Here is a 13,963-nt window from a genome sequence, read left to right as displayed (position 1 = left end):
AAACCGGTCAAACACCCTTTACAACCCGGGAGAGAGGAGGTTTCACTACGACTGGAGTTTGAACATAACTCCTGTTAACAGTGTTTTTATCTGAAGAGCTAATAAATAATTGAAAACTAATCGCTTTCTTTGTGACCTTAAAACACAAATCTGTGTGGAACGGGGGACACGCGCAGATTAGACGTGTATGTCTCCTTCTTCTGTGATCTTCCTGAAAACACCTGCGTGCTTCAGGTAACTCCCCGATGAAGAGGGAAGTCCTTGGACACTGAGCGGCGAAAAGGTAAGGCCTCTTTCTGATCACATTTACCACCAAACACTAAGAGTAGTCTCACATGGATTAAAGCTTGTTGATGGTGGGTGTACATTTATCATTTTTGCCCGGTTTATTGTTAGATTGTTCCGAAAGTTTTATTCACACAAGAGATTCAACTTTGGGGACTGTCCCCCATACTTTACAAGCAAGGACCTGCTGAAGGACGAACACACTCATACACGTTTTAAGTATTTTCCAGCACCTTTACTTTTCCACGGGTTTAACCTTACATCAATCAGGAGTCTGATAGAAACAGCAGTTAACATTGATTGTAACAGGAGGGACAGCTTTTGTTAGTGTTAGAGCTACACTAATGTTTAACATGACACACCCATGTGACACCGTCCAGCACCAACATGCGGCTTATTCATGCCTTGATGTACGATCAGAAAGCAGCCATTAAATGTGACACAGTGAGGAAGCATGCAGTGGAAACTATAATACAATACCATTATTAAAGCTGTAACTTTAATAATGATGACAATAAAGTACATGTGGTCATATATTCATCACATCTACAGAACATATGTGTGATGATGTCTGAGGCAGGTGCATACATACACACAGAGTAGTTCAGCCAAACAATCATATCATATGCACCAAAGTAATGATGCAGTGGTCCATCCCTTTTCTTTCCTGTGCCCTACACAACTTCCAAAATTAGTGGCAATAAAATCATGTGAGACCCGGGGATTGGTGTGGCACTTAAAACTTCAGTCACCCATCATTACTTCATGAATGATTGGATGTCACAAAGATGTTAGGACATTGTTTTTAATTTAATATCAGAGCGTATATATTTTACTAAAATGAAGGTTTTTTTTAAGTCCTTAATGAATGTGTATATGAATTGGAGCTAATGAATAAAGCTGTAATAATAAGAACAATATTTTTAACACATCAGTTACAATATGCAATATAACACAAAATCAACGTGAATTAGATCCCCCAGTCTCTTGTTACATGCTTGAAACTCTGTTTTCTTTATTGTCACTCCTGACTTCAGGTAATAAGCACTGTTGAAATGTTCAATGATGAGCACCAGCGCTAAACATTTGCCTCATTTAATCAGCTTAAAAACAAGTTCTCTCTTCCTTCTATACATTTTTTCCGTTATTTACAATAAGGAACTATGTACGTCAGTGTGTGCCTAACTTTGAGTCTCTCCCGGAAGAAAAAAGGATTCACAAGCTATTGCTGGTCCCACCCGATTCAAGAAATTTAGTTTCAAACTTTGTGAAGGTATTTTCTGAGCAAGTAAATTCTGCCACGTTCCACCTGAAAAGTGCCTGGGAGGAGGATCTGGGGATACAGATTGATGATGACGTGTGGGAGGAGAGCCTTAGCAGAATCCGATCATGTTCCATTAATACTCAACACCAGTTAATACAATTTAAAGTAATACACAGGCTCCATTATCTAAATCTAAATTGCATAGGATTTTTCCCACAATCTCTTCTCTGTGTAATCGCTGTAAGTCTGCTGAGGGCTCCCTGGCCCACCTTTTTTGGACATGTCCAAGGCTGTATACCTTTTGGTGTGAGATATTCAACTGGTTTTCTGGAATGTATGGCTGTGTGTTCAAACCAGACCCTGAGATAGCATTATTTGGGTATTCTCCATCTTTATATAATCAAAGTCTCTCTGTGCAGAGCACTATCATGTATGGTATGGTAATTGCTAAGAGAGTGATATTAAATCTCTGGAAGTCTGACACTGTGCCCCAGTTCAAGACCTGGCTGTCTGACCTCACCTGTGTACTGCACATGGAGAAAATCCGGTATGGCCTGATGGGCAATCTTACCAAATTTTTCAACATCTGGCAGCCCTTTTCTGATTATCTTGCCCAATTGGACAGAGTACCTGACAGTGTCTGATTTTACTGCTCACCACTTACCTCTCTTTAAAGATTTTTCTTAAGAAATATTGTGCTAGTGATGCCATGTAGAATAATGTAAGCCCTGTTTTGTTTTTTTTGTGGTTTTTTTTTGTTTGTTTGTTTGTTTGTTTTTCTGTCTGACTTATTCTTTACGCTCTGTAAAACTTTCTGAAAATCTAATAAAAACATGGTTTTAAAAAAAAAAAGATGAGCACCAGCAAACAAGACACCCAACTTCAGTTTCTCAGGGTTTACATTAGTTTTACACTCACATTATTCTTACACTCATATTTGCTCCTTTTAGAACAACTTCATGTCAAACATGATTGAATTGATAACTTTTTAGTAGCTTTTAGGGTATCGCACATAAATGATTAAATTGCTGTTGTTTCTGTAAATGATAATAATCAGATTATATGCACATAAATAAAAAATCTGAATAAAAGAATGTATAAATGAAATAAAAAGTTAGCACATTTAGAATATTGGAGGGGAAGTAGGAATAAATGTATATGTCATGTATTTGGCCCACATTTAAATAGAAGACTAGTTTCTAAGATTCACCTCTGATGATAGTATCATGTAAGCATTTCTAACCCCCCTGTTGGTGCTGTTTTAAAGGCCATAGACAGTAATATCAAATTATTACCTAACTGCAGTTTTTATTCAGTAAGCTGAATGTCTTTCAGCAAGCTGAATGTCTTTCAGCATGTGGGCCAACAGTGTCAAGGCTCCATTTAACAGTCTGAAATAGCATAAAAGCAGACAAGTTAATTGTCTGCCGGATGGAAGGGAACACCTGTTTCAATAAGTGCATCAGTAACATATTCCACAGACTAAATCAGATAGTCATCAGCCCTCCCAGCCCCTTTCTATCCATGACAAGGTTTTCATCGTCGCTCAAGTATATTAACATAATTTCCAGCCTCCCTGCCCATCCCGACTTGACTGTGTCAGAACAAAATGACATACACTTAATTGCAGGGTGTACTTTGTTCAAGGGTTGGACTAATTAATTGGCCTTCATTCAGCTGTGTGTCATTTTTAAATATCTCGATCTTTTGAACATGAAGGAAAATTACCTGGCTGTATCTGTCATCATCGTTCAACTCCATAATCAATTTGTCGTCAGAGTACAGCGTCAACGGTTGCTTGATGCAAGATTCATTCACTTTTTCTGCATAATACGTTCACTGTTTTGTCTGTTGTCATGCATAGGATTGCATTTCACCCAAGTGTAAACCTCTGGTCTAAAAATATGAGTCCAATGCGGAAGTGCTAAAAACTGCAGTTCATCGAGGATCCGCTTGAAGCTGGCTCCGGAAGTACTGGAAATCACATACACACCAATTCAAAAAAAGACGATCTTTGCAGCAGAAATAAACATGTTTACAGCCTGTACAAAAGACGAGTGTAGTCTGGATAGCTCATTTCTCGATCGGAACACACTGTAGGGGGTGAATTTTTTTCTAACACAGAAATTTCGAAGATATTGAGATTACAAGTCTTCCAATGAGAGGCACAGCTGACTGATAGACAGGCAGGAACACTGTAGCTGTTGGCGAGGAGGCTCAAAGCCTGCCTCTTTACGTTACAATTGCTCAACAGCAGCAATATGGGTCCTGCCGACGATTGGCCTCAAAACAGCGCTTCAGAAACAGATGGGTGACATCACGTATACTGCGTCCATATTTTATAAAGTCTATGTTTTCACCATGTGGTTGAAATGAAAACCAAGAATATAAAACTTTAAAGAGAAAAAATCCTTGGACTAGGGGTGGGCGATACGGCAAAAAGAAAGTCTATGTTATCACCATTCTTTTTCATGTTTATTGTCAAAACTACGTTGCAAGTTACTGACCGGGTATACAGAATTAATTCCTGTTTAAATATATATGGTCCTCAAGGAAGAAGAATAATAGACATTTTAAGCCAAAGTACTTTTTGGAGAGATATAATCTCCTTGTGCAATTTGACTAACTCATGCCATATACAAATGTCATGAAACAAGAATGTTGACATGTATAAGACTTGAAGAACACTCAGTATTAGACATTTTTGCTCAATTCAACAATTAACAATGGCTTGAGAAGGTAAACTAAAACACTCAGGTTAAGTGCACTCTTGCTAGAGAACATCTAGCTTGTTAAGCTAACATATTGGTCTATTTACTTCACTTTGTTTCTGAGGCAGCATTCAGTGTGTAACTATTCACTTTAATAACGAAGGCAGGTACTTCCAGTATGAATTTCACTTTCTACTTAGATTTAAATCAATATAATTTACCTTTATTAACCAGATGAGACCTCTTGAGATCAAGAGCGACCTGGCCAAGAGGTCTGCAGCACAGGTCAAAATAAATAGCACAACTCAACAGCATTTGCATGTCAATCTAGTGATCTTGTCAAAAAAAAGGTACAAGGTAGTCTTAAAGGTGACATATCATGCAAAATTGACTTTTTAATGGTTCTCTACCGAAATATGTGTCCCTGGCATTCTACAAACCCCCCAAAAATGAAAAAAATCCATTCTGCCCCTGTTTTGATTTCTCCACCTTTCTATAAATGTGTGCTGAATGACAGTTTCAGTTTTCAGTGTTTTTCATCCGTCACAACGCATCCGGTCCTGTAACGGAAGTCAGAGCTCGGAGCTTGTTCAGCCCATAGACTGTATAAAATACAAGCTCAACTCCTCCTCCGTTTTTCATTACCTGCACACATGTGTGCTAACAAGGAGCTTAGGAGGGAGGCATGCTAGTTGTAGGCTGTCTTAATAAACACAAAGGTCGAGTTTGAATCCCCACGTCTGCAGATTTGAAGATCTAGTGGATGATTTTTATTTTTCATGGAAAAGTGCTAGCGTTAGTTAGCATAGCCACATAGCTACATGTTTCGTAGCTGTGTACCAAGACATACGTCGACATTCTGACAAATAAAACAACAAGAAACACTAAATCTGTGACCAATGCCTTCAGAAAGGTACCTGCTGCAGGCGCCTCTCCGTCAGGATCAGATTCTGGATCAGATTTAGAGGGGTTGAAGTAACGCGGGTCTGTGAGCAGACGTGTATATTCAGCCAACATGTAAACATTAGATCAACGTGCTGGACAGCCGAGGCACATCCCACTTCCGGAGGGGGCGTGGTCAGAGAGCTCATTCTCATTTAAAGGCACAGACACAGAAAACAGCCTGTTCTGAGCAGGGCTGAAAAAGAGGGGTTACAGGCATGCCAAAATCTGATTTCAAGTGTTTTTTATGAGCAATAAACTTTAAAGACATGTTTTGGGGACCTCTTAGACCAATATATGTTGATGAAAAGAGCATAATATGTCACCTTTAAGTCTAACTGAAAACAGAAAGAAATCATCAACCGGTCAAGCATGAAACAAACGTCTGCATAACCATACAGTAGAGTACCCATGCTAATTCAATCACCTCGCTCTAGTAGCGCTGTTACACTCTGAGTGATTCACGTCTGACAGAAGTAAGCATTTAAACACCATCTTAAATTTGAAATTAAACTTGAATTGTTTTAACTGATGAACAAGTAATAGTTAGTTATCATTTCAGTGAGGGATTAGTTTCTTTAAATAGAGCGACACTTTGTCTTGGTGTTTACCATTTTCGCAGTGCACTGCATATCTGACACCAACCTATAACCCTTACACGAGACTCCATCAGATCCGTGTCCTGTCTGTCTCCATCAGCTGCGGTCCGGCTCTGTGCTCTCTCGTCCGTCAACACCCATCGGTTGCGTTTTCAGAACGCAGCACAGAGCAGGACCGCCGGACAGCTGGAGTCATGTGACCGAGGTTTTCCCACGGTAACTACTGAATCAACGATTATTCTCCACCTCTCTTTATCCATGTTGTCTTTAGTGGCCTCTGAAAACCTCTGACCTGATGATTCCAGGCCTGTCTCCGCTCAAAATGACAGTTTGTTGTCGTAGTTAAGTGAAATAAGATCGGGTGATAACACAGAGTGGTTTATTCTGAAAATTAGCAGGATGTTTTAATTTTGTTTTGGTGCCTGACTTCCTGTCCCGCTCGATCTGCTCTGTGCATATTCATGTGTCGTGCTCCGGCATCCATCAAAAATATACCTATCAGAATAGAAACCTATCAGATCCGGTGCCGTGACGGATCTGAGACGGATAATGCAGTGGATTCACTCAATGTGGCGGACATGCTATTTGTTTAGGTTGTGGTCTGCATCAGAGATCTGGGTCTGTACATTTTAAAGGATGTCAACAAGCGTCAGTGTATGAGCATAAAACTGCAGCAGATGATACCGAGATCTCTCTGAATTTGCAGATTTTGGACACATTCTGATCCTTTCTCGATCAAATATCATATCTTATCGCAAAACCCAACTTTAGATATTATATACATTACATTGAGTCTTGAGTTATCTAGTTTATGTCCATCACTGTGGACTTGAAAGCTATGAGGTGTTATTTGCAGTTGACATTGTAAAGTTGTTTAATTTTAGTGCTGTGAATTGCACACCTGGTAGACAGGTGCCCAGGAAGAATTATGTCATTCCAAAACATGTGTTGAATTCCTGCAAACTGTGAGCACTAAGTTTACAAGGATTCACAGTTAGATCAAAGACGACATGTATCCAGACATTTGTAGGGCATAGTGTTCCTGTGATGCACAATTAACATTTTAGATTGTCATGGAAGATTTGAAGTGCCAAACATACTGGATCAAAATGCAACATACTGGAATAGAAGATTGAACATTCCTCCTACATTTCCCCAGCATATAAATGTATAGCATAATGCATTTAAATACACAGTAATTTCCATGGATGGCCCAGCATTGCATTGTCTGGTGTGCACCTGTTTCACACAGATGTAAGATTTTTTAGGTCTGATTTTGATCATCACAGAAATGATAAAAATAGATCTTTTTTCACACTCATTTGATTTGTTGTGACTGTTATGGAGGAGGAAATGTATAGGGACATAAACACAAACTATACTATTAAAAAAAAATTCTTTATATAAATGGCGCTAAATCACCAATTAATGTGGGGTTTTTTGGTTGTTGTTGTCTTGAACTACAATTAACTGTTTATTTCTATCTAATCTAATTTCCAATATTTTCTGTTGCCTATCACCAATTTTTCCTACTCTCCTATTCAATGTTTTCTTTCAACAATATAGAATATTTCTGCTTCATTCCTTCCTCTGGGTGCGAGTCATTCCTCTCGGTGATACTGTCTCTCGGGGCATGTCTGTCATGTCAAGACATGTGTGGACCTTCCACAGCACTTGTTGTTTTGTTATAACTTGTTTGCTCACCACACCACATGATCTCTGGATAACTCGTTCTCCTGCTCTCTTATTACTTTTTGCTCAAAGTTAAAGCAGTGTCAGCATTTTTTTTCTGTTTTAAGGGTACACAAAGTAACTCATAAATTCATTGCTACAGACACATTTGTTTCCAGTGACAAAAGAGAGATTCAGCAGTTAAGCAAACACTCGTACTGAGAGTTAAACATTCGTTGCCGCAACAAAACACTTCATAGTTCGTTGATGTTGCTTTGATCTCAAAGATTAGTGGTCGACAGATATCAGTCTTTCAACAGCCAGTGCTGATTGGTTGCAAAATTCTGGGAATTTTCAAAGTTGGAAATTTTCCATGGGAATTAACAGGAATGTATGGGAATAAACCAGGAATTTACTAAATTGAAGGTTGGCTCTTAATAGGGAACTTAAATAAAGTTGGGAAATATATATTTTAGCATAATCCTGACTAAAACACCCAGATTTCATGCAAGTACAGTTGAATGTCTATGCTATTCCTCAATCACAAAGACATAGCACACTGCTTATGCAGGACTATTGAGACCACGCCCCCTACATGCACTGTGCATTCCTCCATCACATGCACAGATGATTTCTAGAATCCTGCAGAGGCTTGAGCAGCTTGAGGGAAGATGCTTTTTTATTTGCATGTTGAATGGGACTTTTTTGGAGGGCAAGGGGCTCTTTCCATTTAACATTTTGAATGGAACTTTGTATGGATTGCATTTTTGTTAATTTTTGAATCGGTTGGGTCGGAGGGATGAGTAATATTTAACTCAACATTCATGTTTTTTTTTGTTCTTCAAAATACAAAACATATTTATCACTTGATAAAGTTCTACTTACAAATCAATCTGTTTTAATTGTATTACTTTGGATGGATGTCTGCTTATAACAAAACAAATATTTATGCTCGGATATGATATCTTTCCATTAAATTACCCTCAATTCCCATTAATTCCCATAATTCCTATGGAAAGTTTCCAATTTGTAATATTTCTAAAATTCCCCAGCTTAACTTCCCATGGAAATTTACTGGAAACTTTCCGGAAATTTAACTGAAATTTCCCACCCCTTTGCAATCCTACTGATGCCAATATTTAGTGAGCAGCTTGGCTGATGGCCGATATATAATGCAGATATCACATTGTTGTTGCTCTTATGCTTTTGATAAAATACAACAATTTAGTAACAATTACATCCATTATTCCATGCTTATTATAATCTGATATACATGAGCTGCCTACCAGTTTTTCAGCGGTTGGAGGCTGATGAGCATGTATATGTTGCGTCCACAAAAACAGTCCCAATCAAAGTGGCTGTATGACTGCAGAGTGCAGCACTGAGAATCTTTTCTATATAGCCATACAAATAACCCTGCCTTATAGGTTGATAGCTTCAATACCAATACTCGGACCAGGTTCTCAATAGAGGAACCGAGCTGAGAGGCACCCCCTGTAGGTATTGCACTTGACCGGACCAAGATGGCGGCCCCACGGCTCGTCAGCACCAATAGGTAGTAGCGGTTGATGCTGCGTCTACTCTTCATATGTCTATGCCTCATACAACCCCAATTCAAAAACACCAAACTATGGATTTAAAGCTTCTGTGAGGAGTGTGTAGCCAGTTATGAAACAGGCTGAAATTAATACTGATGCCTTAACATGACCTTAAAATGTAAACAAAACCATCAATGGCTACATTTTTAATATCTATAGAAAAAATGTAGTGCCTGTTCACACTGCCGCTAGCTAGGTATCAGGTAGTGGGATGAATAGCACACTTCTGAAACAGGTTTCTGGTGACATTTTCCACAGCAAAGAATCCCGTACTGATATGGCTGACAGTTTAATGGCAGCAGGGCGATGTTTTTCATCAGAAAACAATTATTACGCATGTAAAGAACAAGATAAAGAAGGCATAGAGTTACTTCTTTGTCCACAGGAGGGCGCCAATATTGACACAAAAAAGTTCCTCACAGGAGCTTTAAAGAATGAACCATCGTTGATTACTTCTTCTTGAGAGCATTATGCAAAGGTTTTCTCTGTGTGTTTATATGCTGCTATGCAGAGCTGCATAAAGTGGTGTGGTACCAACACTACATTAACTTCCTGAAAAGTAAAATACTATGTGGTGTAACTCACAAAAAATCATTTGTCACTGAGGTATAAAAAAAACAAGGAGATCACCATTCGGCATGAGTTGAAAAAGCAACCAGTGAAGAGAGGCAGGTGTGATTGATGTCATAATATAACTACATAACTTCCTTTTAATCATCTTTGGATCACTACAGTAATGAAGCTTTGCTGTGTCTCCTCCTCATTTCTCTCTGTATTGGTCCTGTCTGTTGCAGTTTATCCAGCAAGGATGTGTTCCAGTCGGGGTTTATGCAGAAAAAAACCGCTCCAACAGATCCTCCCGCTCGGAGGGTAGCGGATCAGGCGCTCACTATGCCCTGTGCGCTCTGGGGGTGGGGCTCATTGCTCTGGGTATCGTAATGATTGTGTGGACCGTGATCCCAACGGATGGAGAGGCATCAGGCGGCTCATCCACTCCATCTGGCAACTCCACCACTGTACCCGGTAATGATGAAGAGGATGAGAAGGACAAAGACAAGACAAATTCTTCATCAGTGGCTATGGTGCTGGTTGGAGTTGGGGTAGCCATGCTGCTGTTATCCATTTGTCTTGGTGTGAGGAGCAAGAGGAGAGCAAGAAACGTAACTGCCCAGCCGGCAGCCGCAGGAGCCTTCCAGGACCACGTAGCAGGGGAGCAGGAAGAGTGCGTAACATATTTTATGTACCAGTTTATCTAAACTGTCTTACATTAAATCACCTGTGTTACTTTAATTTTGAATATTCTGAAATTTAAATCACAGAAATTTTTGTTTTGTTGGTCTTTAATTATTTAATCAGGTAGAAAGAGTACTATTTGTCGCTACCTTATTATGATTGAAGTAAGTGTTTCATTAGTTGTAAGTGTCGTTGGGCTGATGAGTTACTGACCCAGTGACAGTCAAATCTGTGAATTTATTCCTAAAGTTTGTCCTGTTGTGATTTAAGAATGAGCATGCATGCATGTTCTCCTCCGCTACATGTTGGCTCACTGTCTGCTAGGCATCATCTAATCAACTGGCAGTCATGCAATTGATGGGAAGATTGTATATCTTTTACTCAGTAACTGATGCCATGTTAATGCAAAAGCTACAGACTTACAACAATTTTAATGTAAGTAGTTACTTTTCACCCCTATGTTATTTAAAGCCGCTTTGTAATCTGTAAATTCTTTACTTTGGGGTTATCTGGTCCCACCTCAGAGAGTTCAAAAGGCGACACACTGACACCATCAATTATCACAGATTTTTTATTTTCTTTTATTACGTCCAAAATCTTTTTCAATCAAAACATTTTCAACAAAGCTACATTCGCACACAATCTACGAAGTAACTTCTAATATTTGAAACATGCCGTATACTGTGTATTTTTAAATCTGGGGCTACTTGCATAGGGAATATCTTGTTGCAAATCAGTCACCAAATTTGAACTAAGAAATTGAGATCCTCACAGGCTTGAGGATGAGCAAAATAGCGTTAATGTTGTTAACAGGAAAGCATGCTTAATGGGACGGGTTGGCTAATATTGATAACCCTTCAGAGAACAAGCACAGACTAGGATTTTTGTGACACTTTTCAGCTTCTTGCAGCTCAGTGTTTGAGTTTCATGGATTGAAACTTGTTTTATTTGCTTTGTTTTGATCTGGTTTGTAGTTTTTGAACTCATTTCAGCGGACTGCACCAAACAGCAGATAAACATAATTAGCATCACTTTTAGTGGATCATTGAGCAGCTATGGAGACTTTCTGGAGGGTTCTTTAGACTAAAATAGATCTTAAAGAGGGAGAATTTTGGACTCAAACATGACTGTAAACATTTAGAATATGATCACTTTCTCCTGTGTGTTATTTCATACTGAGTTTTCTCACCGGGGTTCACTTCTTGCAACCTTTTGCAGGGCTCCAGACCCAACCTCGTACACCGTGCCGAGCTACGAGGAGGTCGTCAGTAGTGAAGATTACCCGGTTCGCCAGAGCAACCTTCGCCAAAGCACCTCCCAGCTGCCATCCTACGAGGACATCATAGCCGCTGTGGAAAACGAGGGAACAGAGCCTGATAACAACCCCACTGAGGAGACCCCACTCAATGATTCCACACCAGCAGCTGTTGAACCCGCTGCAGAGCCCCAGCCTGACCATCCTGCCCTGACACCAAAACCCCAGCCTGCCCACCCGCAGCAGCAGCCGGGCCAGCCGTTTACTGAGGCCCCTCCGAGTGAGGAGGGTCAAGTCGGACAAGCTGCACCTGAAGGCCTTCCGCCTCCAAATCCACAGCCCCACACAGAATCCAGATGACCATTGAACCCATCACTCCTCCACCACAGTATGATAACAAGATGCCTGAGTTAGAGTAGAGTCTCCCACTTATTGCCTTGCTCCAGATGAATAAAAATATCTGTGTGAAATTGACTAATGATAACACCACTTTCAAGGTTGGTTATTAAGTAGGTTAAACGTGGCTGTGAGCTGTGTGATGGAGGCCACACAGACACACTACTGGAATAAGAGTATCTCTGAAGTGGATCTCTTGTTCATTATCCCTGAGGCTTGTCACAGGCATATTTATTCTGTTGTAATGCATATAAAGTCAGTGTGAAAGGCTCAGCTGTTAGAGTTGAGCTTTTGTATTAAACATCATGCAATAACTTATACTACACACAGGACCGTATTTCACTTTTATTTAATAGGACAGATGTATGATAATGGACATCTCGTTAATTTTCACTCCATCACGATTTATTTTTGTTGCCTTACATTGTTTCTGAATTGTTTTGAAAATGTAGACCTTATGTTGTAATTCAAGGGGAAAAGGGAAAATAATTGCCTGAGAGATTTTAATATGGTATCGAGTATCATACAGGGACTTTGGAGAGAAATCCATTGTATGATTTATAACTTTTGTAATGGAAAAAAAATGCACTGCCAACAAGTGTGAGCATTAGCTGTTAGTTAAAAAATGTTTTGTAGTTTTTTAGTGTACTGTTTTACACAACCTGGTTCTTGAAAATCAAATGGCATCTATGTGATGTCAACTGTGAACTTACTGCAAACTCTCTTATCCACTGTGGCAAACAACTTATAACAGAAAAACCAGGAGAAACATGATGAATATTCTATCAAAGGATTAGACGTAAGTGCTTTTAACTTCATGTTTAAACTAAGATGTAATATTTGTATAAAAGTAGTAAATAAATGTTTTCTATGTTATGCAGAATTATGTCATATTTTTACATTTTTTTGTTGCAGTCTCAGCCAAAAAGATTTTAATGCTTGATCTTCATAACCTTTGACGCCATAATCAGTTTAATCAAGTATGAATCCAGACTTAAAGTGAGTGTCTCACTGCTGAACCTGCCGATTCCCCCGAAACACACAAAAAGATGGACTGCTGCTTTCTCTGATTGCATGCTGTAAGTTTGCTGGAGCTGTATTTATTTTGAAAGAGACAAACAATGTCTTTTACTTTCAGTTAATAAAATCTAACTCCAGATGTTTGCTCTGTTTTTTATTCATTTTTTTTACCATATACAATATATTATATATTGTAATGATAGGAACGATGCACATTACATAGTACAACCTCGCCTGTTACAAAACAAGCTGTAGTCAGGGACGTTTTGCATGTACAGATTATAGACAACATGCTGTATATTATAGCTTTTGCCAGTTTCCAACTCCTGACCCTAGTTAGGCTTTAAGCAAACTTTAAGCAAAAGAAAAGGAATATTAGAAAAACTAAAGATATCAGTCAATTTCATCAATTAGTCATTACTATTTCCTTCTATTTCTGTTTTTATGTCTATAAATGCAGTCCTTACAAACTCTAACTTATTCAACATTCTTCTTTTGCATACATTCCCACATAGTTAGTGTTCATTGGTTGATATTTAGCGCCCCCCCAGTGGGAAAAAAAACACAAGGCTAGTTCAGAGCTGGACAGTAGCTCCAGTGTTAATCCAACAAAACAGGATGCTTGCTAAGAATAATGAAGAGATAAAAATAATGTAACATGTATGATTTGGTCATATATGAGTTGGGGGATATAAAGTAAATAAATGGGTCTTTTGATTTAATTAATTTGACTTACTTAAATATAGTTACAATATATACCTATTTTACACACTGTTAGTGTAGTTTTTAAAGAGTTGGATATTATTGTTTTCATATCTACATACCATCTTTATAACTTTAACCTCATTTATTTATAACTTCTAACTTTGAGCTAAAGTTATGTTATGGTCAAAAAGGGTTATTTTCCATTATTAATACAATTGAAAAAGAAAGAGACACGATAAGGTATATGAAAGTTATGCAAAAATAGATATACCTAAATGAACTTT

The 13,963-nt window shown here is 38.7% G+C and overlaps 1 protein-coding gene across 1 annotated transcript; it reads left to right on the top strand.

The window, feature by feature from the left end:
* Nucleotides 1-9,878: 9,878 nt before the first annotated feature.
* tmem51b (transmembrane protein 51b) lies at nucleotides 9,879-13,113 on the top strand. The gene is given in 5 exon segments (XM_034693941.1): nucleotides 9,879-9,901; nucleotides 9,903-10,292; nucleotides 11,522-11,777; nucleotides 11,779-11,913; nucleotides 11,915-13,113. Coding segments are annotated over 5 exon segments (867 nt in total). The 3' UTR covers nucleotides 11,978-13,113.
* The last annotated feature ends 850 nt before the right edge of the window (nucleotides 13,114-13,963 follow it).

This window comes from Notolabrus celidotus, chromosome 1 (assembly GCF_009762535.1).
Source record: "Notolabrus celidotus isolate fNotCel1 chromosome 1, fNotCel1.pri, whole genome shotgun sequence".
In the NCBI taxonomy this organism is placed as follows: Eukaryota; Metazoa; Chordata; class Actinopteri; order Labriformes; family Labridae; genus Notolabrus; species Notolabrus celidotus.
The sequence above is the reverse complement of the archived record's forward strand: the minus strand, read 5'-3'. Positions and strand labels throughout refer to the sequence as shown.